Source organism: Lissotriton helveticus, chromosome 5_1 (assembly GCF_964261635.1).
Source record: "Lissotriton helveticus chromosome 5_1, aLisHel1.1, whole genome shotgun sequence".
Lineage (NCBI taxonomy): Eukaryota > Metazoa > Chordata > Amphibia > Caudata > Salamandridae > Lissotriton > Lissotriton helveticus.
The window spans coordinates 1,164,306,790-1,164,328,860 of NC_136065.1; the positions used below are offsets into that span (position 1 = coordinate 1,164,306,790).

Below are 22,071 nucleotides of genomic sequence, written 5' to 3' on the forward strand. Positions count from 1 at the left end.
CATAGCCTCCCCATGCTGTCCTATGGGCAAGATGGCCTTTCAACAGTGAAAAACGAAACGGAGAGTATTTCACTGTCAGGACATGGTACACACCTCAGTACATGTCCTACCTTTCACATACAATTAGTGCTGCAGGCCCACTAGTAGCATTTGCATTACTAGCCCTGGCACACATAGTGCACTGTACTTGGGACTTTACTAGTAACTAGTAAAACAAATATATCAATTATGGACAACCAATTACCATTAAACTTTATACAGGGAGCACTTGCACTTTGACACTCACAGCAGTACCAAAGTTCCCAAAGCATCTAAATTGGCAACACCATGTCAGAAAAAAGGTTTAGGGGGAAGGCAAAACGTTTAACGAACTTTAGCCAAAAAGGGCCAAGTCCAACAAGGAATAATAGGACTGGGAGCCTTAGTAACTTTTTGATAGGCATATATCAGTGAGGTTGGCATTAAGGTGTGATCCCCTAGTCCCTACCGTGGCCTTAGTGTGGGGCTATCACATTTGTAGTCACTCCTGCTATGACATACTGCTTTCCGAACAAAGGACAGCATAGCAGAGAATTTTTTTAAGTGGGTTACCATCACATCTCCATCATCAAAAACTCAAACACTAAATAACATCTGTGTCTGGAAAAGGATTATAAAAAGGGGGTTTTGAGCCTCCTAAAATTGTTAAACTGGAGTTTTACATCAGCACGGAGAACCTAAGCACAACGTCTGCCTGTTTTGACCAGGACTGGAGGCTGAGGCCTGATAATCTCCTAGCTAGGTATGGGGACATTGCCCAGAAGAATTAATATGGCTCACCCTGGTGCACCAGCATCTGCCTGCCTGCCATGACCAGTGCACCCTGTTGAGTGTACTCCTGATGCACAGTGTGTGATTATGGGTCTAGATTGAGGCTCATGGCACCTACTGTCCGCCCAAGGGCTGATTTTTGTGATGTGCAAATGGCACTGACCAGGCCGTCCGCTGAGTGCTGTTGTCTTAGCCCCTATTACCAAGTGGGGGTTGTGGTTCAGATAAGGCCATTGTATTTGTTCATAATAATTGGTGCATTGAAAAGCTGGTCCATTGGTTACATGATATTGTGTACATACTACAATATGATTTCTGATTTATGAAAATATATTTAAGGGAGATGATTAAATTCACTTTCTATAAAAAAAAAATATGTTTTTCAGTTCATGATTAGGTGAGATATTAGAAGACAATGTTGTATTGAACTAAATGAGCTATAGTAATTTCATCTGTATTTGTTATGTGGTATCATTTTCGATGGAAAATATAATCGGAGCTCATATATTAATGTATGACTTTGTATTCTATTGTATACACTAGGGGTCCATTAGGATGACGGGCGGTGGCACCACCGCGGTGGTTGCGGGCGGAAAACCAGCATTTACCGCCCGCGAGCAGCGGAACTCATGTCCGCAACATTAGGATAGGTAAACACAGGTCATTTCCCATCCGCTGCGGAGCGCCGCGCACCGCCATCAAAGTGCGCACGCCACCGCGGCGGTGGGAGCCAATCGAGACGCTCCGCCGCACCCGATGACGCCCGCTCCGCTCGACAAATTAGGATGGCCCTAACAAGCAGACGCACCGCAACGGAGACACCGCACAGCTGAAGCAGGCGGAAAGTCGACAGCGGAGCACGAACGCCGAGACCCAACATGAACCCCATGAACCCAGCCCTCCACATGCACCCGGTCATGTACCTGCTGCAACACTATCGCCAGATGGGCCGCCGCGGCCGCCGCCGCAGGTACGCCACTACACATATGCACCACACAACACACATGCCGACACAGGGCCCAAGCACCACACAGGCATCCTGCTGGGGGCCACAACACATCCACATGGGCACCCACACATCACCCACCTCACAACAAGGCACCCCACAGCATCCGGAACACACAACGTCCGCCAACCAGCAGCAACGTCCCGGTCACGGTCACGGTCACGTCACCGCCGCGGTCAACACATGCACACTATGCAGAAGGCAGTGCCACTCCAAGGCATGGGCAGGGCACAAACATCACAGGGACACACCACCCCAAACCACACTGCACCCCACCCGAGCTACTCACAGCTCAGGTGCCCATCCCGTGCACCCCCATGCACACCAACAAGCACTGTAACAACAAGCACAATACACACACACTGCAACACACAACACACAACCAGGGACACAGGCACTGCAGGATTGGCTGACAAGGAACACACAACACATGTGCACTCCCCACAGCCCACACAATTGCATACAAACATCCACACAGGGCAAGACAAGACAAACAGGCATACAACTCCTGGCTGACACATGTGTGTCTCACACCATACAGGGGCACACATACATACACTACAAACATACACCCTTCACACTGCACACCTCTGCTACACCCAACACCACACATGTCATGTAAGCCATGCCACCAGGAGTAAGGGTCAACACAAGATGACCATACACATACACGCCTGGGCATACAGAAAGGAAAACACACACATACCTCATGACATCACAACCAGCTACAAAACCCCTGAACACCAGCACACCCTGTGCTGCCAATGTCACCCAACATGACCTGTGAACGGTGTATGCAACAATAGCAAATCACCAACAAGATAACTGCATGGTCTGTGAAATAGCCCTCACAGAGTACAACATCAGCAGGGCCAGAATAGACGGAAGACCCTGTCACCCCTGTCTAATAATCAGATGGCTACAAAGAGCCTTCCAATGGTGAACTTAAAAATAGGGCATGGTACACAGTCAAGCAAATGCAAACAAGAAAATCACTTTAATCAGCAAGGACACTGAGAAAACACACACCAGAAGTAACTGTATTTATTCACATAGTGCACAGATGTAGCAATACAACAGTATTAGATAGCAGCAAGCCACAAAATCATGTACAAATGGCAGAGACTATGCACAGGTGAAACACAAACAGGAAGGCCAGAGTCCATGGCAGGGGAGATAGCAAGTACCTGAGAGGCTGCACAGGGGTGAGTACAGCACATCAGAGCAACAGGCCCAGAGTCCTTGGCAGGGGAGATAGCAAGTACATGAGAGGCTGCACAGGGGTGAGTACAGCACATCAGAGCAACAGGCCCAGAGTCCTTGGCAGGGGTGAGTACAGCACATCAGAGCAACAGGCCCAGAGTCCTTGGCAGGGGTGAGTACAGCATATCAGAGCAACAGGCCCAGAGTCCTTGGCAGGGGTGAGTACAGCACATCAGAGCAACAGGCCCAGAGTCCTTGGCAGGGGAGATAGCAAGTACATGAGAGGCTGCACAGGGGTGGGTACAGCACATCAGAGCAACAGGCCCAGAGTCCTTGGCAGGGGTGAGTACAGCACATCAGAGCAACAGGCCCAGAGTCCTTGGCAGGGGAGATAGCAAGTACATGAGAGGCTGCACAGGGGTGAGTACAGCACATCAGAGTACAGGCCCAGAGTCCTTGGCAGGGGTGAGTACAGCACATCAGAGCAACAGGCCCAGAGTCCTTGGCAGGGGTGAGTACAGCACATCAGAGCAACAGGCCCAGAGTCCTTGGCAGGGGAGATAGCAAGTACATGCGAGGCTGCACAGGGGTGAGTACAGCACTTCAGAGCAACAGGCCCAGAGTCCTTGGCAGGGGTGAGTACAGCACATCAGAGCAACAGGCCCAGAGTCCCTGGCAGGGGAGATAGCAAGTACATGAGATGCTGCACAGGGGTGAGTACAGCACATCAGAGCAACAGGCCCAGAGTCCTTGGCAGGGGTGAGTACAGCACATCAGAGCAACAGGCCCAGAGTCCCTGGTAGGGGAGATAGCAAGTACATGAGAGGCTGCACCGGGGTGAGTACAGCACATCAGAGCAACAGGGCCAGCAACACACCCAGGTCGCAAACAATGGTCTTGACTAGCACACCTGTGTGTGGCACAGGCATATGAGGGTGTTGACAACTCACTCCTGGCTGTCATGCGGACTGGGACTTTGCTGTGTGTCAGGGACGTGGTACAATAGGGGGTGGTGATGGACTGAGCATCTGAACCAATCAAACACTCACACCCAGTCAACAGATCTGGGTTTAATCCATCACCGTTCTTTAGCCCACTCTGCCACCCCGGTTCAAACAGGGCCATATGCAAATCAGTCTGACCCTTTGCCTCATGGGAACAGTCCAGCCCGAACTGACAAGCCATGCCTTCCCTGGACCGGAAACAAGCTTCCGAGGACCGGTTTCTGGCATTTCAGACATCTTCAGCCCGGCTTGCTTGAATCCAGTGGCAAAGTGAGCAAGGGACTCACGTCTGAGCATACCCTGCCAACTTATGGCGAACAAAGTGGTACAATAGGGGGTGGTGATGGACGGAGCATCTGAACCAATCAAACACTCACACCCAGTCAACAGATCTGGGTTTAATCCATCACCGTTCTTTAGCCCACTCTGCCACCCCAGTTCAGACATGGCCATATGCAAATCAGTTTGACCCTGTGCCTCATGGGAACAGTCCAGCCCGAACTGACAAGCCATGCCTTCCCTGGGCCGGAAACAAGCTTCCGAGGACCGGTTTCTGGCATTTCAGCCGTCTTCAGCCCGGCTTGCTTGAATCCAGTGGCAAAGTGAGCAAGTGACTCACGTCTGAGCATACCCTGCCAACTTATGGCGAACAAAGTGGTACAATAGGGGGTGGTGATGGACGGAGCATCTGAACCAATCAAACACTCACACCCAGTCAACAGATCTGGGTTTAATCCATCACCGTTCTTTAGCCCACTCTGCCACCCCAGTTCAGACATGGCCATATGCAAATTAGTCTGACCCTGTGCCTCATGGGAACAGTCCAGTCCGAACTGACAAGCCATGCCTTCCCTGGACCGGAAACAAGCTTCCGAGGACCGGTTTCTGGCATTTCAGCCGTCTTCAGCCCGGCTTGCTTGAATCCAGTGGCAAAGTGAGCAAGGGACTCACGTCTGAGCATACCCTGTCAACTTATGGCGAACAAAGTGGTACAATAGGGGGTGGTGATGGACGGAGCATCTGAACCAATCAAACACTCACACCCAGTCAACAGATCTGGGTTTAATCCATCACCGTTCTTTAGCCCACTCTGCCACACCAGTTCAGACATGGCCATATGCAAATCAGTCTGACCCTGTGCCTCATGGGAACAGTCCAGCCCGAACTGACAAGTCATGCCTTCCCTGGACCGGTAACAAGCTTCCGAGGCGCAGAAGCTGAGGCTAGATTGTCCCAAAGGTCAGCTGTCTCCCTTGAGGATGTCACCCCCTTAGTTATTGACCGAGCCCTACCATCAGGGTATTGACTTAAACCTACGTAAATTAGCAGTGAACTTGAGCTCCTGGAAGAGTGGTTTCCCGTAGTAGAGGGGAATACATCAGGGAGGACTCCGAGCGGGAGGAGACTGTTCCGTGCTCTTCTTTCCTTCCCCCGTGAAAGGAACCTTGGAGTGGGCCTGTCAAGTTCTTTCCTTCCGGTTGCCACTCTCTTGGACATTTCCAAACCAAGCACAAGGAGGGAGGGGGAAGCTGGGGTACCACCGGTACAGGCCCCAGGACTCTGCTTTACGGAATGTGGGGAGGCTAATGCACTTTACCTTAGTGTGGCTGCTCTGCTAAGTTCCCCGCCGTTGACTGGTGGGTCGCCTGTCAGGTTGGCGGAGTCCGTGGGGTTATTTCCCCTTGTCTCCCGTTTCTTCTGAGGAGGTCCGGAGGAGGAGAGGGGATCCGGTTCTGGCCAGCGGTGCGCGAGACCCGCTGGAGACACGTCACGGGAAGTCGTACGCTCTGCCCAGCGAGCGCCGAGGAGATCGGCACTGTGGAAACCAAGGAGGCCGGGCTGAGCTCAACTCCCACCCCCTCTGACAAGCGAGAGGTGGGCGGGGTTCGAAGCTGGAATCGGCGCTGTAGAACCAAGGAGGCCGGCCTGAGTTTAACCCCCACCCCCCTCTGTCAAGCAAGGGGAAGGCGGGATTCGAGGCCGGGATCTGCGCTGTGGGGAGGTGGCGCACTCCCAGTTCAAGTGATTGCAGGGCCCCGATGTGAGCGACGGGAGACCGTTCAAAGCGGCTGAGCAGGCTCCACACTAACACCGCCATTCCCCGGTAAGACTATCCAAGCGTGATTGGGGAAATCGGGTGGTTTGGGGCCTTCGTTGCTGCCTCCGGGGAGTGTAGAATCTTGTTAAGTGTCCCGGAAGAATAAATCAAAGAAGCGGAAAGAAGGGTAAAGAAAAGGCCTTCTGTACCCAATTGATTCTCCAAGTAGCTCGGAGAGAGGAAGGTTAAGCAGCAGGGAGGGGTCGGTTGGGTGAGCACTTCTAAAGGCAACAGAGCTTAGCTCCTGACTGAATAACTTGACTGCCTGGTGCCTAATCCTGAAGGGGATAACATCTGTTGAAATTTCCTTGCACACTTGCAGGAAAACTGGTACTGATCGTCATATGTGAAAAAAAGTTGGAATGCTGATGGTTAAGATTTAGTTAATGTCAGGATACATTATAGAGATGCTGTGAACCTGTTTCTTTTACAGAGGAGGAAGGGGGAGAGTGGTAAATAAGAACTGATGCCCTAATAAGCTGGGAGAGAATGTATTGACCAGACAGAAAATGCAGAAGTAATACAGACTATCAGGAATAGGAAAGTTTACAGAGACAAGAAATTTAAATGCAATGAATTAATGGTAAATGTGGTACTGATTTTGCACCTGGACAAAATACAAGAAACTAGCAACAAGAGAGAAGATAAAGCTTTTGTACTTTTATAAAATAATGGTGTAGTGTCATTTTTGAGTGGATGGACACGGTGTTATTGTAAGGGTGCGACGCAAGCTTAACACTATTGCCTCTAGAAATTGACTGTCTTACACTGGGCCAGGTTACCCTATGTGATCTAGAAACCTTAGGTCCAACACTTGGCAAAACGAAAGCTATGCTAAAGACCACACTTACTTATTCCCTCGTACTAGACCTAGGTTAGGTACATCGGGGTAGGCGTATTTTAGAAGCACCAGTTGAGTATTTTAGCCTGTGTTATTTATGTATATATTTTTATGTCATAGCACCAGACAATGCTATTACAGTATTATTTTATATTACTGTTTACGTTGTGCGCATTATACTTTGCATTCTGTTTAACGATTGTAGCAGTTCACCTCTCTTGCATGAGATCGAAGACTGTTCAATAAACCCCTTTTATTGAAATGCCAGTCACTCTATTTTCTCTGCAACTCTGTAGAAACGAAGCATGCACGATTGACTGAGTAAAATAGTGATCTATTGTGTCCACGACTCTGAAGATACGTTTTATTCTTGGGAAATAAAGTTGTCATGTTCATGCGGTTGTCAGAAACGAATCCCTTCTTGTGTATTCGAGAAAGTTTTTAGTGACCTTTGAGCTAGCTGGCACTCACAATTAAGTTTAGTATACTCAATAGAGACATAATGACCTCAGTCCTATGTCATATCTATAGGGTATATTATTCCAATGCGCAGAGCCTATTGGGAATATAGGAACTAAACTACACAAGATTTCTGCATGAACTCCTTTATGTTTAATTTTCTAAAGACAGAGTGAACTAACTTATAATGCCATTTATAGGAGATCTAAAAAATTTGACATACTTTACTGCCCTCACCACACACGTAACCCTCACAATCATGATCTTATTTTAATGCTCCGTTTTGAGTCTCTTGGTGTTCAACCTGTACGTCAGACCCCTGGCAGAGGTGGCCAAGAGCAGGGGGCTGTCCCTGGTGTCCTACGCCGACGACACCCAACTGGTGTTTGCCTTCTCGAAGAAGTGTGACAACAACTTGGTCAAGTTTAAGGACGATCTCTTGGCAATCTCGGACTGGATGGCGGCTAACTATCTACACCTGAATGCCAGCAAGTCTGAGATTCTCCTCTTTGGCAGGGATCGCGAGCTGTGGTCCGACCAGTGCTGGCCAGATCACCTTAAGCCCGCCCCTCGCCCCAAAGAGGCAGTGAAGAACCTGGGCGTATGGTTCGACAGTAATATGTCATTTGAAAAACAGTCAAAGGCTGTTGCAGGGACCTGCTTTGGACTTTTACATGGTCTTAGACCACTGCTCGGGTTCTTTACCCCTAAGGTGCGACAGACTATCATCCAGGCATCTATTGTGTCCAGACTGGACTATGCTAACTGTCTCTACTTGGGCGCCAACAAAGCGAGCATTAAACGCCTTCAGAGGGCCCAGAACGCGGCGGCTCGGCTTTTGGTTGCTTTGCCTAGATCGCACTCAGTTGTCCATGTGCTTCCTAGACTCCATTGGCTGCCAGTCGATCGGCGTATTGAGTTCAAGGCACTGTGTTACTCCCATAAGATTCTGGCACGACAGGCCCCGCCGGGGCTATTCCATCTGCTGGAGTACTATGAGCCGGGCCGCCCGCTTCGTTCTGCTGATCTTGCTTTGGTCCGCGTCCCACGCATCCGGAGAGCGAGGGCCGGTGGTCGCTCCTTTGGTTACCTGGCAGCAAAACTCTGGAACTCTCTCCCTTTCTCTATGAGAGTAATGTCAGATCATTTGGCATTTTGTAAAACCTTAAAAACCTGGCTTTTTCCCTGCAAGTAACATATCTGTCGCTATTCACTAACTGGCTCTGGTCCTTGGGGCTCTGATAGCGCTGGGACGCCTCATCGCAGTGACAGCTATGCGCTTTAAAATAAATAAATAAATAACATAAATAATGCCATTGAATAACTAACTTATGTAATATGCACCCTTTCTGGCATCAACTTTACATAGATATTCATGTTTATTAGTCATAGTAAAAATATGCAGTTAATTTCCATTATCCATGCACATTGATGTTTTTATTGGTATATTTTTTTACATTTAATGTTTTTAGAATTAATTTTAGTATTGACCTAATGTTGTTTATTTTTATGCTTTGTTTTGTATTCTGTCTTATTACACCCTCAAGCTGTAAGATTTGGAGTCTTGTGTTAATTGCGTTTGTAAAGTGGATTGCGTCTCTTCACTGTATTGTGGGTTCTTATAGAAGTGCAAGTTAGTAATGTAATACAGTTTTCAAATGTTGTAATCTTTGCATTTTATGAATGTAGTTTCTGCAGGTTAATTAGGGACAGACATCTGAAACAAGTCGTTTCAATCTATCTTGGTGCTTAATTAAGTTCTAGAAATTCTTGGTGGTATACTTATTGCATTTAAAGCAGCAAATGTACATGATTAAATGTTTTCCGGTGCAGTTTTATTAATATATGTTGGTTAGATGTTTTGCTCATACTTATAGGCATACTTCAAGTTGATGATGTGGCTTTCTTCACGTATATACAAATATTTGTATTACAATAATTTAATATTTTGTCAGTGAATGGTCACAAAATATTTTTAAAAATCACTTGCCAATTGCTTGAGTGTGACCTTAAAAAATAAATTTGGATTAAGACGTTGCAATACAATCTAAAGGTTTCTCTAGTAACATTCATGGCTGAGTTTCCTTCTTTATTATGAACCTCTGTAGAATGCACAGTGTTTGCTTGTCTCCTAGTTTGTCTTCTAGATGTGTCTGGTTGTGGGTGCTTGTCTTTGTATTAAGGCTTGTTCTGAATGATGATTCTCAGAACATTTTTGGCTTGTTGTCGTCCCAGATAAAAAGAGGAGCAGTCCATTCCAATGGTCAGTTCCAGTGACATACAACTGGAGCACGGCCCAGAGCATAGTCATAGCCTGTTCACATAATTTGGCCTTGTTTTCAAATCACCAAGGCTCGACTCTAGGCTAGCCAGAGCACAGTAAGACCAATAAAGTTTCTTCAGTAAAATGTGTCTCAACACTTAAGACATCACCATGTGTTCGCCAATGCTTGGTCTAATGAATCGCAGATCTGCCCAAGGAGCATTTTTGTACTTTCGTTATCACTAAAACATTGAGGACCCTTCTTCCTAAACTTGAACTGGTTTAACATGCTTTCTTCAAACAGGAATCCCGATGGTGCAGAGACGCCTTGGTGTTACTACATGTCTGGCAACGGTACCCTCGCACGAGACCTATGTGCTGTTCGCCCTTGTGCACAATGTGAGTAGATTGCCCATACAACTGTGCATGCCACAGTTTGATAAGAGATGTGTCTTCCAATACAATAAACTGTTGCCCATTAATAAATGCACATTCCGCTATCTCATAATGCTTACTTACGCCCACTGATAGCCTGCACGCTGGCTTAGCTCAGAAGTGATGTTTTGTTAATTGAGCTTACAATACAATGGGAATAATCTGGCGGCTAACATAGATTGATCGTGTTTAAAGGCATTTGTCCACTTAACTTGCATTTTTCTATGCAACAAAGGCAAAATGAAAAGCCGAACCTACTCAGCACGTAAGATATATCGTACAGGCTTTCAGAGTAGTGATCATGCCCTCAGCCACACCTGGCACTACTAAGGAGCTTATTTACAAGCCCCTTGCGCCACCGGTACGTTACTTTTTCCTATATTAAAAGTGACGCAAGGGGCTTGTGTATAAGCCCCTAAATGTAATGCACTTGCTTGTGAGTGCCCCCATGTAAGTGCTTTACCAAACACCATTAGATGTGTTTATTTGTTTATTTGAAATGACAGTAAGCGATTAGTGCTGGCCATTGGGGGCTCCATCAAAGACCACAATGTCATTCATCAGCGTAAATTATGGACATAGAAGTGCCTTCCATCGTAGGAAGAAAAAAATCCACCTTCAGCCATTGCTCATTTGTATTTACAACATATACAACGAACCACTGTGACAAACGTGTGCTTCTCCACTTCACGCCCCTAACACATCTTACTTGACACCCATTTTTTTCCTACTAAGATCTTTCCCTAATTTTCTGTGTAGCAATCACGATTGATCCTAATTAATGCCATGGAAGCACCCATCTGTGACAGTTTCATGGAGAGGCACATTCTATCCACAGTCCCATATGGCTTGTAGTAATCCACAGCTGTAGGTGGCCACCATACTCTCCACTATGGATACTCCTTTAGGACACTCTGCCAACTCTTTCAGCCCGTCTTGAAGAATCACCATCAATTCACTTTGGGTGAACTTATTTCACCAAAAGAATCTCTGCAGTATAATTACCTTGCGAAATTCAAGTTTCAGTTTGTATTATTTCATCAAAATAAGTTAAATAGATGTTTCACATACTCCAGTGATGTAAAAATCTGCAGAGTTTTAGTTTGCTTAATTGTCCTCCCACAACAAAACATTTTACAGAGGTTTCTGCTACATGTTTTCCATAAAAACGTTTGGAAACTTTAGCATGTCGAAAGGTTTTTCCAAGGCCCGAAGAAAATTTCAAAGCAAGCAAAAGGGAAGTGTTGCAACTAAGCATACACCGACCCTTAATCGATGGTGAATGAGATGAGTACATCAGTGCACTTGGCAATAACATGCATATTTAATTACTCCCCGTTAGTCAACGTATTATTGGTGGTTTTGTTTTGCACCCCAAATTAGATATAACACATCCAAAATGTATACACCAGGGCCTGAGAAATTACACAAAACTGTCTAGCCAGGGCCTGTCAAACCACACAGAAGACTCTTACCAATGTTGTGTCAATTCATCGCAGTGCTTCTTTTTTGAGAAACTATTTGGCCAATGGCGACTGACACCAAGTATCACGGGTGAGGCGGGGACGGGGATCTATAGGAAAATAAATGTTAAAAAATTACTTACCTTGCTCCCGGACTGGGGCCTCATCTCGCATTGTCCTCTTTTGTTCCTGCTTGAAGCAAGAAGCTCAAAAAGGCTCCCTCAGCCAATCACAACGCTGCAATGCATCGTTGTGATTGGTCTGAGCACAGTGGTTCGGTGTTCAGACAGGCAGTGGGAGCCTGTGCATGTTCCTCACCAGGACGTGCATTACAGTCTGGTGGGGAACATAACTGTTTGGCCGGGCCAAGACAGCTGGCCCAAGTAGTCATGCCCACTTAAGTGCCCACCACTCCTTCCCTTGCTAGCAGTGACACAGCCAAGCTTTGGCCTGCTCTGTAAACCAGAAAAATAAAATTATAATAACCTAGTGTTATTATCATTTTATTTTTATTTTATCCACTGCAGAAATGGAGTGGAGCAACACTCTTCCGCCTTAGTGGAGGAGCCTCGGCTATAATTGGCCTAAAATGCAAGAAACTACAAGCGTAGAATGTTACTTCCCAGTCTCTTCTATAATATTTTGAGAATAGGTATTAGTTCAGTAAATGTAGCATTCAAGTGCAGCGGTGGCTGGCAACTCAGAAGAGTGGGTGGGCGCACAAATGGGTGGTGGGTGGTTGCATACATGCAAGGTGAGTGGCAACTGTAAATAATAAGAAATAGCCACATAAATTGCTTACTGGACGGCGTCCGACATCCTCCTCGCTCCAGTCCGTCTTCTGCTTCCAGGCTCCGCGGGCTCCAGCCAATTCCCCAAACCAATCCTGGCACTGCTCTCATGCTGGTAACCAGCATGAGAGAAGCGCCAGGATTGGCGGGAGCGGCCTTTCTCAGAACTCTCAAGAGCCCTGGAGGCCTGTGCTTTTTTAACCCTGCTGTCTAAGACAGCTGGGTCATAGAGGTTTAAAATGCACATGTCTGGCTGTCCATCGTAAAATAGACAGCCAAAGAGACATGCGTTCTTTAAACCTAAGTGCACAGCCAGCCCAACACTCCTCCCTGCTTCTGCAATGCCTTCGCGCGTCCTGACACCCAGTTCGAGACGGGTTGATGGAAAAGAAAATGGTAATAAATAAACTTTATTTCCATTTCATTTTTCATCTCTGGTGCTTTTCTGGGGGGCATTTTTGATAGTGGGGCGACGTTTCTCCACTCTGACGAAGGAACCGCTCATGTTCCACATAGCTGCATATACTCCAGGCAAAATTCCCAAGGTCATTCAATGTGACCTTGAAATGCTCCAGATTCATAAGCTTGGCCTGCTAGTTTAACTGAGCTTGGTAGACACATAAAATTAAAATATATTGACAGTGACAAGTCGCCACCTTTGATTTATGCAGCAAACAAAACAAACTAAAGTGATGTTTATAATGTCTCACAAATACTATCCACGCCTGATATGGTCTTGCTCTCTTTCTCTCGTCAGGGTTCATAGATCTCATATGTAGAACGTATGGTAGACTGTTGCTTTCACACAAATATATAAACATCGTTTGTATATTTGCAAGCTACTCAATGTATTAGAACAACACCTGCAGAACCCCAACCCGCCAGCAGCATCAAGGCCATGCATAACACGTTATCTAATCAATACCCTCTCATCCTTTGGAAACAGCTCTTTCAACATTCACCTCACTCTATGACTTTCTTTCTCTGGTCCACAAAGCCATCCTCAGCACCAAAGATGGTTGAAGAGCAGTTGGGTAGGTCTAGCGTATGTTGCTAAACTGACTCGCACAGAGATACTAATAACACCATCGGCCACATGCATCATTGTAGGATTTTGCGATTCCTAAATTGCGAAAATTAAGGAATCGCAATTTAGGAATTGCAAAATCCTATGCATCAAGAAATCTCAAAAGTTTTTGAAATTTCTAACACCCACATGCATCAAGCGATTTTGGAGTCGCAAACGGTGCGAATCGGAAAATTCGGCCGTTTGCGATTCCAAAATCACTTTTTGGGATGCATTGAACAATTTGTCAAAAATCGCAATTTTTTGCAATTCCTAAAAATGCGATTGCATTTAAGGAATCGCATTTGTGCGATTCCTTAAATGCAATGCATGAATGTTTAAAAAAATGCGAATTCACAAATAGGAGGAGCAAATTAACACGAGGTTGACCCTCGTGTTAATTTGCGAAATCTTTCAAAAATGCTCAAAATAGCTTTTTTGAAAGTGTCATGTTACACACATACATGTCCTTTGGACATGTGTGTGTGAAACTTGCACTTAAAAAAACATTTCAAGGGTGCAGGGGGGGGTCCTTTGGACCCCCCTCAGCACCCTTGAAATGCATCAACAAATTGTGATTCGCAAAAAAAAATTCGCAAAAAGTTAATGCCTTTCCATTGATTCCTATGGGCCTCTAGGCCCATAGGAATCAATGTAATGCCATTCCTTAATTGCGATTCGCAATAAAGGAATCGCAAATACAGAAAATTAAGAAATCGCTAAAACTAGTGAGATTTCTTGATGCATAGGATTTAGCAATTCCTAAATTGCGATTCCTTAATTTTCGCAATTTAGGAATCGCAAAATCCTACAATGATGCATGTGGCCGTTCATTTTCTGTATTTGCGATTCCTTAATTGCAAATCGCAATTAAGGAATGGCATTACATTGATTCCTATGGGCCTAGAGGCCCATAGGAATCAATGGAAAGGCATCAACTTTTTGTGATTTTTATTTTGCGAATCACAATTTGTTGATGCATTTCAAGGGTGCTGAGGGGGGTCCAAAGGACCCCCCCCCCCTGCACCCTTGAAATGTTTTTTTAAGTGCAAGTTTCACACACACATGTCCAAAGGACATGTGTGTGTGTAACATGACACTTTCAAAAATGCTTTTTTGTGCATTTTTGAAAGATTTCGCAAATTAACACGAGGGTCAACCTCGTGTTAATTTGCTCCTCCTATTTGCGAATTTGAAATTTTTTAAACATTCATGCATTGCACTTAAGGAATCGCAAAAATGCGATTCCTTAACTGCAATCGCATTTTTAGAAATCACAAAAAATTGCGATTTTTGAAAAATAGTTTAATGCATCCCAAAAAGTGATTTTGGAATCGCAAACGGACGAATTTTCCGATTTGCACCGTTTGCGACTCCAAAATCGGTTGATGCATGTGGCCGCAAATTCTTAATTTAAGTGCATAGTTGCCTTCTGCATTACAAACGTCATTTTTAAATTTTTTATCACAGCAGTTGTTTAAAGCCTCTCTGATGAATTGTGCCAAAGGACACTCCATCTGCGGATCAAAGCCAGAAACCTTTGTTCTCAAGGGACATTTACAGTTTGTCAGTTGACAGGCTAAAATTGCAATGATTCCCCGCTCGGCTACAAACGTGAGCAGCAGTTAACTGCACACTGGATCACACAAAAGTTTGAAACATCCTACGTTTTGTTACAAATATGGCCAGATCACTAATTTACTCTATAAATCTTAGAAACCTGACATTGAAATCCACCAACTGTAACAGAAACTACACACCATCCATCCCTTGTAGGCACTTCAGAAACATTAGCCTCAGAATGGAGGATGTTATAAACAGCAACGCTCTCAAAAGCAAACAATTTGATTCAAGACCCTAGCACCAGCCCAAAATTATTTTTTATGCTGGGCATGTAATCAACAAACATGTGGTTGAATGGGGGACTAGCTGGGATGAAATTTGGCAAATGCAAATTGGAGTGACAATCGCATTTCCCACAGACTGAAGCAAAATCAGTGCAAAAGCTATACTAAAGGATGTCATAAAAGAAGCAAAAAAATATTCAAGGGCCTATTTATGAGTCAGTTTGCATCACTCTTGCACCACAGGAGCGACACCAACCTAAATGTGACTTATGAAACCAGGCAAGGCTACTTTGCGTGGCCCTGATAGGCTCCATACATCTGGAGTAAAGCAACGCAGCGCCAAGTGATGCGTTGCATTACTCTGCCCTGGGAAGGGGTTCCAAACTCCCATGGTTTTTGATGCATTCTCAGATTTACCAGAACTAATAGACCTGGGAACGCGCAAAAAGGTGCACCTTCTCAGGAATGTGCCTCTCAGGAATGCTTTTGTGCAGGAAGGTGCAGGAAGGTGTTCCTTCCTGCACAAAACAATCCTGCATGCAACATAGGCACCCTTGCACCATGGTGTAAGGGTGTCTACATTAGCACTAGGTTGCCAAAAGGGTGCCAGCTATGAGGAAAAGGCAGGAATGTGCTGTATTGCCTTAAATACAGCATATTTGTACCCTTTCTCTGTCACGTTGTGCAGCACAGCAAGGTGATGTGCTGTGCCGCACTTTGTGAAATTCTCGTAAATAGACTCCTCAGTTTGCTAAGCAAATTAACCTGCGTATTTGTGAAGTGCACATTCACCATTGAGGTATTCGGGTTTTTTTTATTATTGAACTCAGTGGTACTATTTTATTGACCTAAAAAGATAGAAGGCTGAGTGGATCAACAATGATTTGAACCTGCGGCCATGTGGTCAAACATAGGTTTCTCAAGTAGATGCATTGACCCACTGAGTCACCAGAACCAGCATTAACAAAGCCTTTAGGAAAATATTATTACTAGAAACTGTCTAAAAGAGATGCCATTCAAAGTAACCCATGCATATCACAACATTATTCAAAATCTGTGATTGCACATTCGACATACTAGAACAAACGCTCCATCTTCCCACTTCACCTAGTTTGTTACTACCTTTTTTCACTTCATTAAAAACTTTAGAGACCGACAAGGTGCTAAGTCTGGCCTACAGGATGACAGCGTCTAACTCTTTGAGCCCCTTCTCAAATGCATGACCAAACAAATGAATGCCTGTCTTATTTATTTATTTATTATTATTTAAAATATTTATAAAGCGCGACTGTCACCTGGCAGGTATCCTGGCGCTGTTGGCTACTCCTAAAGGTTCTTAGACGGGAGTTAAACAATGGTTAGGGATTTAAAGGGACGGGGGAAAGAGCCAGGTTTTAATTCGTTTTCTGAAGGGAAGGAGATGGGGGATTTGGCGAATATCGACAGGCAGACTGTTCCACAACTTGGCAGCAGCTACTCTGAACGATCTTCCCCCAGTCCTGGCCTTCTTACATCTGGGCACTTTCACAAGGCAGGCAGTTGTCGACCTAAGTGTTCTGGTGGGAGTATACCACGAGAACAGACGTTGGAGAGGCCTGGGTCCGGCACCGTGTAGTGCCTTAAAGACCAGGCAGAGGGCTTTAAAGGCAATGCGTTGCTTCAGCGGCAGCCAGTGCAGCTCGGCCAGTGCTGCAGTGGCCGAGGATCTCCTGGTCCAGCCAAGGGCCAGTTTGGCTGCTGCCGACTGAACTCGTTGGAGTCTGTCCAATAGTGTCGCAGGAGATTCAAACAGCAGCGCATTACAATAGTCTAGGCGACTAAGAATAGTACACCTGACTATCAGTGCTCGGGCAGAAGATGGTAATAGAGGCAAGACTTTGCGCAGTGAGCGCAAGAGGCCTGAGCAGGTGGCGACTGTTCTTGAAACCTGCGTTTCCATGCTTAGTTGGTGGTTAAGCATGACGCCCAGATTGCGGACACTAGTGACCGGTGGCGGGTTATTAGAGTTTTCCGGGGGCCAAAACTCAGCAGGCAGAGGGCGCGGTATTCGGCTCGCCGGGCAAAACAGAACCTCGGTTTTCGAGGAGTTAAACTGGAGGGAGTTTCTGTGCAGCCAGCTCGCAGTGTCTCTTAGACAGTTGTGAAAAGCTTCTAAGGGGATGGAATCTTCGCCCTCCCAAGAGAGAAGAAGCTGCGTGTCGTCCGCGTAGTTTACTGTGGTCATGTTGTATGATTTAATTAGGGTGACCAAAGGTTTCAAGTAAACATTAAATAGAATCGGGCTGATGGAGGAGCCCTGAGGAACACCGTGAGGGACAGGGGAGAAGGCCGATTGGAAAGGGGGAAGGGATACCGCCTGTGCTCTGTCTCACTGTGGACACAGTGGACACAACATATATAATATATACCACCCTTCTACCTAGAGTCATTCCTGCATCTGGAAACATCAGAACCCCCTCAAAAAAAGACACCTGCTGACACGAAGATAATGGTGAACTATCACTTTCCTCCAACCTCCACTACTTCAAAAAAATAATGAAAAAGAGAGTTCAAAACTACTAATAGAGGAAATAAAATTGAACTACTTTCTCACTGATCATCATCAAGGGTTCGGGAATGTGGTAGGCAATGATTTTTACTTAGACAACATTGATGAAGAACTCCTCCTCTCCGTGGATGATGTGAAGATAAAGGCTGTTATGCTCCTCGGGCTCTCCACTGTCAACAACACTGTTGATCACACAAATTTGCAAGAAAAGCTGGAGGCAATAGGGAGATTCATCCTGAATTGATCTGATATGAATCAATACTCATCAACTGCCTTAGAAACTCTGCATCATTAACGTCAATGAAAGTAAGGAACTTGGAATCCCTTTTAACTCAGAACTATCTTTTGCTCCCAGAGCCAACTACTCCAAAAATGCTAATTCTGCTCTAAACTGACCACAGAATAGCTGTCAACGGATGGATTGATTATCAGTAGATCAAGTGATCATTTTAGGATTTGGATTGAAAAGAGAATATAGCACTTTGGGAATTGAATGCCTAGGCACTTAGGATAAGTAGCGGAGATGGTTAGGGTTTGCTTGCAATGTACAGTAATTTGATTTAGGGGCAATTAGCTAAAATTGAGCACCAAGAGGAGCTACAAAGAGTCATTGTAATGGCAAGTTTTGACCAGTGAAAAGTCATGTATACTTGTCTTCCAAGAAAGTATATTGCCAGGCTGCAAAGAATACTGAAGCTGACAGCCGGAATGTTATTAAATGTTGATAAGGGAGACCATGTCAGATGTGCCAGTAAAGTGCTCCATTGGCTCTTGGTAGATACAAGGATCAAGTTTAAGGTGCTCTCACCCTTCCTACAGCTCACTGGAGGAAATGCCCACAGTCCGTGCAGAAACTGATGTTCTATTGTGCCTAGACTGGAGACCTTCATTTGAGAACTGCAAATCTAATGACTAAATGTTCATATAGTGAAACATTAAGTTAGATCAATGTGACTACAAGGCCCCCACAATGTGGAATGTCCTAGTACCAAACCTGTGTACTAAATCCACGCAGTCAAGCAAACTTCTTAAAACTGAAATATTTCAACTTGCTTTCAACTGAACCTTAAACAGAAGAGGAGCCACAAGTGAAGAATTTTGGACATGGTCTGATTTGATTTGACGTTTATTCCCCCTTTCTTACACCTCATAAAGTTGGATTTTTCATCATTACTACCATCATCAACATAAAACACTACCCAAAAACACATATACATAATTAAATTAAACAATAAATAAATAACAATAGGTATTTTCTCAAGCCCACAACACAGCTCCAGAACCTAGATTTCAACAGTTTTAAATCAGTCATTTAGTAAGTAGGGAGCAGATGAAGCTTGCTGGCTGCAGCTCCCAACTTTGGAATCTGGATATCAAGGTTTGACTTCCAGTCTTGGTGCTTGGCTCTACTTTCTGTGATCCTGGACAAATCACTGTAATCTCCTTGTGCCAAAATGTATTTGTTTAGTTACAGTTGAAAGACACAATCTTATGATTGTTTGGTAACCCTTCATGTAATGTGCAGCACCTTGTTGCTTCGGTTGTATGTTCGAACCACACATGCCTTTACAACGCCGTCCTAACTATGACTGCGTCTTTACAACGCATTCCTTTACCATGCAAGTCCTTACAAGGACTTGCCTGAGGGAAAGCGCTGGAGTTTGGAATAGTATAATTTACTATTCCAACTCCAGTCTGTGCAACTGTATTGAAAGTGTTGGACATAAAGTCCATCATCAGTCTAACGGTACTTTCCCTAAGGCAAGTCGTTGTAACGACTTGTGTGGTGAAGGACTGAGTTGTAAAGACAAATTTGTGGTTCGGACTGTATTGTTAAGGCTCAAGTATCGCTGTAAAGGCTATTTTCTCTTGCTCCTAGCAAGGTCTGTCCTATGTAAAATGCGATTGCATACAATGAAATTTACATTGACATAGTCTATGATGTCATCTCTTGATTGGGAGGCATTGAGTATTCTAGCTAATAACTAACCTTAATGTTCCTGTTCCAATCCCATGGATGGACTTACACAAGATGGGAATTCCCAAGACAGGTAAGCAGGTCTATTTGGTTATATGCATTGTGCCCTGCACAGTTGCAATTGTGTATTTTCTTTGTTATCTTCTAAGGTCACTTCTATGGCTTTGTAACAATTGCCTGGTAATAAATCGAGCAACAGGTGTGAGAAAACGTTTCCCCATGACACCCCTAGTTAGATCTAGTCAAAACCAAATGTTTCCTAATGAGATATTGGGAAACATTTGGCTTTGGCTATTGATGATGAACCAAAATAGCTTTCAGGTCATTGACTTCCACATCAACATGGACTCCAAGTTTTGTTTATAGCCCGAGGTGTAGATAATAATCAGAACCCCTGCCACTTACCAGGAAGTACTAATTAATATGCTGTAACAATGCATGTCATGAACAGTTCAAGTGTATGCGTTATGCTCCTGTTGGTCAGACATACAGTCTTAAAAGTAGACAAAAATAAAAGTTTTCAAAAGGAATTATTCATGCTACAGTGAGTGTTATCATATGCTTTACAAAGGTCACCACAAGGCAAGATGAATGAGAGTTGCTTAAGTGTCCATTGCCTACAATGCATACTGCTTGTGAAATGAAGAAAATGGCTTCCTGTATTTCAGGGGCTAACCAGTGTTTTGAAGGAAATGGTTCTCGGTATAGAGGCAAGGTCAGCTGGACTGAGAAAAACCAAACCTGCCTTCCATGGGACTCCCACCGGCTCATACAAGAAATTTTCAGTGCACATAGGCCTGGGATGGAGGAGCATGGCATCGGCAAACATAATTATTGCAGGTATTTTAATACGTTTCAATTGTAGCCATCTTTTCTGGCCATAGTAATTTCCAAGTGATGCTTCTGAAGAGTGTATTGTCTTTAAGAGTTGCATCATTGTACAGAGGTTGTAACAAACATGGTCTATATATATATGTATCCAGAATAGAGTGCCGTGTCACAATATGTGAGACGCACATACATTAGCATCACAGACTGAAGCTCAGATAAATCTCCACAAGTCGAACCACAAAGTTTGTCAATGGGAACGATTCTTGAGATGCCTAAGGGGAGAAGTTGTACACGGTGGTATATGAAGACCAGCCATCTAACTGTACAGAAGCCGCAACCCCAAATCAGATTTATTTTCAAATTAAAACAATGCAATCTTGGATTATGACAAGTTTAAATTTACACAGATGATTGATTGAAGCCCTGTTGTTATCAGAGACCCAGTAATGAGTGTGCTCCACAACACAGTCATCTCTCTAGCACTACTACATTCAGACATCTTTGTATTTCCCTTGTGAAATGTTTTGTTGGTACATGGAACGATGACCTATGTTTAATGGTTTGGACATTCCCAGTGGGTACCCAGTCGAAATAAGCTAGTTGATAATGATTTTAAGGTGGTATAAATAAGGAAAATCTTCTGTTTAAAAGAAGTACGGTTCCACAATTTCACCTAAAGTGTGCACAATTCACCTGCCTTGCAAGAGTTTTTTTTTAAACACAGCTTTTCAAAGAAATTTGGAAAATGGATAAGAAAACCACCCTTTGCATTATAATAGGAATAAGTCAAAGGGAATCTGAATATCATAGTAATCATCAAGGTTGGTCTAGGATACAGATAAATCAGTAATATCATAGCCATTATCTCTGATGTGGGAAATGGTTGCAGTGGGATTATTAGATCTGACCCCTCCAATATCCAATGCTTTCCCTGCTGTTGGTTAGTTTGGAGTGGAAATAGAAAATCTCAATAATCCAAAGTCCCATGGTTTCAGTACTGTTTCTTAGTTTGGAGCGAGAATAGTAAATCTGACCCCTCCAAAGTTCAACTCATTCCCTACTGCTGCTTAGGTTGGAGTTAAAATAGTAAATCTAACTCCTTCAAAGTTCAATATTTTTATCAGGGTTGCTTTTGATTGGAGTGTGAATATTAAGCCTGACCCTCCCCACCCCGAAAGTCCAACACTATCCCTAGTGTTGACTAGTGTAAGATATTGGGTTATTAGTTGAGAGGGGTGGAAGCCATACTCACATTATCAGGGTGAACCACAAAAGTAATTACATTAACATGTGCTTGACCCTGTTGTAGCTTAGCACAAAAGCAACATTTAGAGGCTACTTGTAAAATATTAATGCAGCACACAAACAGTGATAAAGTAAAAACAGAACCCAAAAAAGACCCAAACCAATTTACAAAAATGGAATACA

The 22,071-nt window shown here is 44.5% G+C and overlaps 1 protein-coding gene across 1 annotated transcript in view; it reads left to right on the forward strand.

The window, feature by feature from the left end:
- HABP2 (hyaluronan binding protein 2) overlaps positions 1–22,071 on the forward strand; it is a 291,624-nt gene that overhangs the window by 170,943 nt on the left and 98,610 nt on the right. The window contains exons 7-8 of the mRNA XM_078643840.1: positions 9,989–10,083; positions 20,481–20,652. Coding sequence (XP_078499966.1) covers positions 9,989–10,083; positions 20,481–20,652 — 267 coding nt within the window. The remainder of the gene's footprint in view (positions 1–9,988; positions 10,084–20,480; positions 20,653–22,071) is intronic.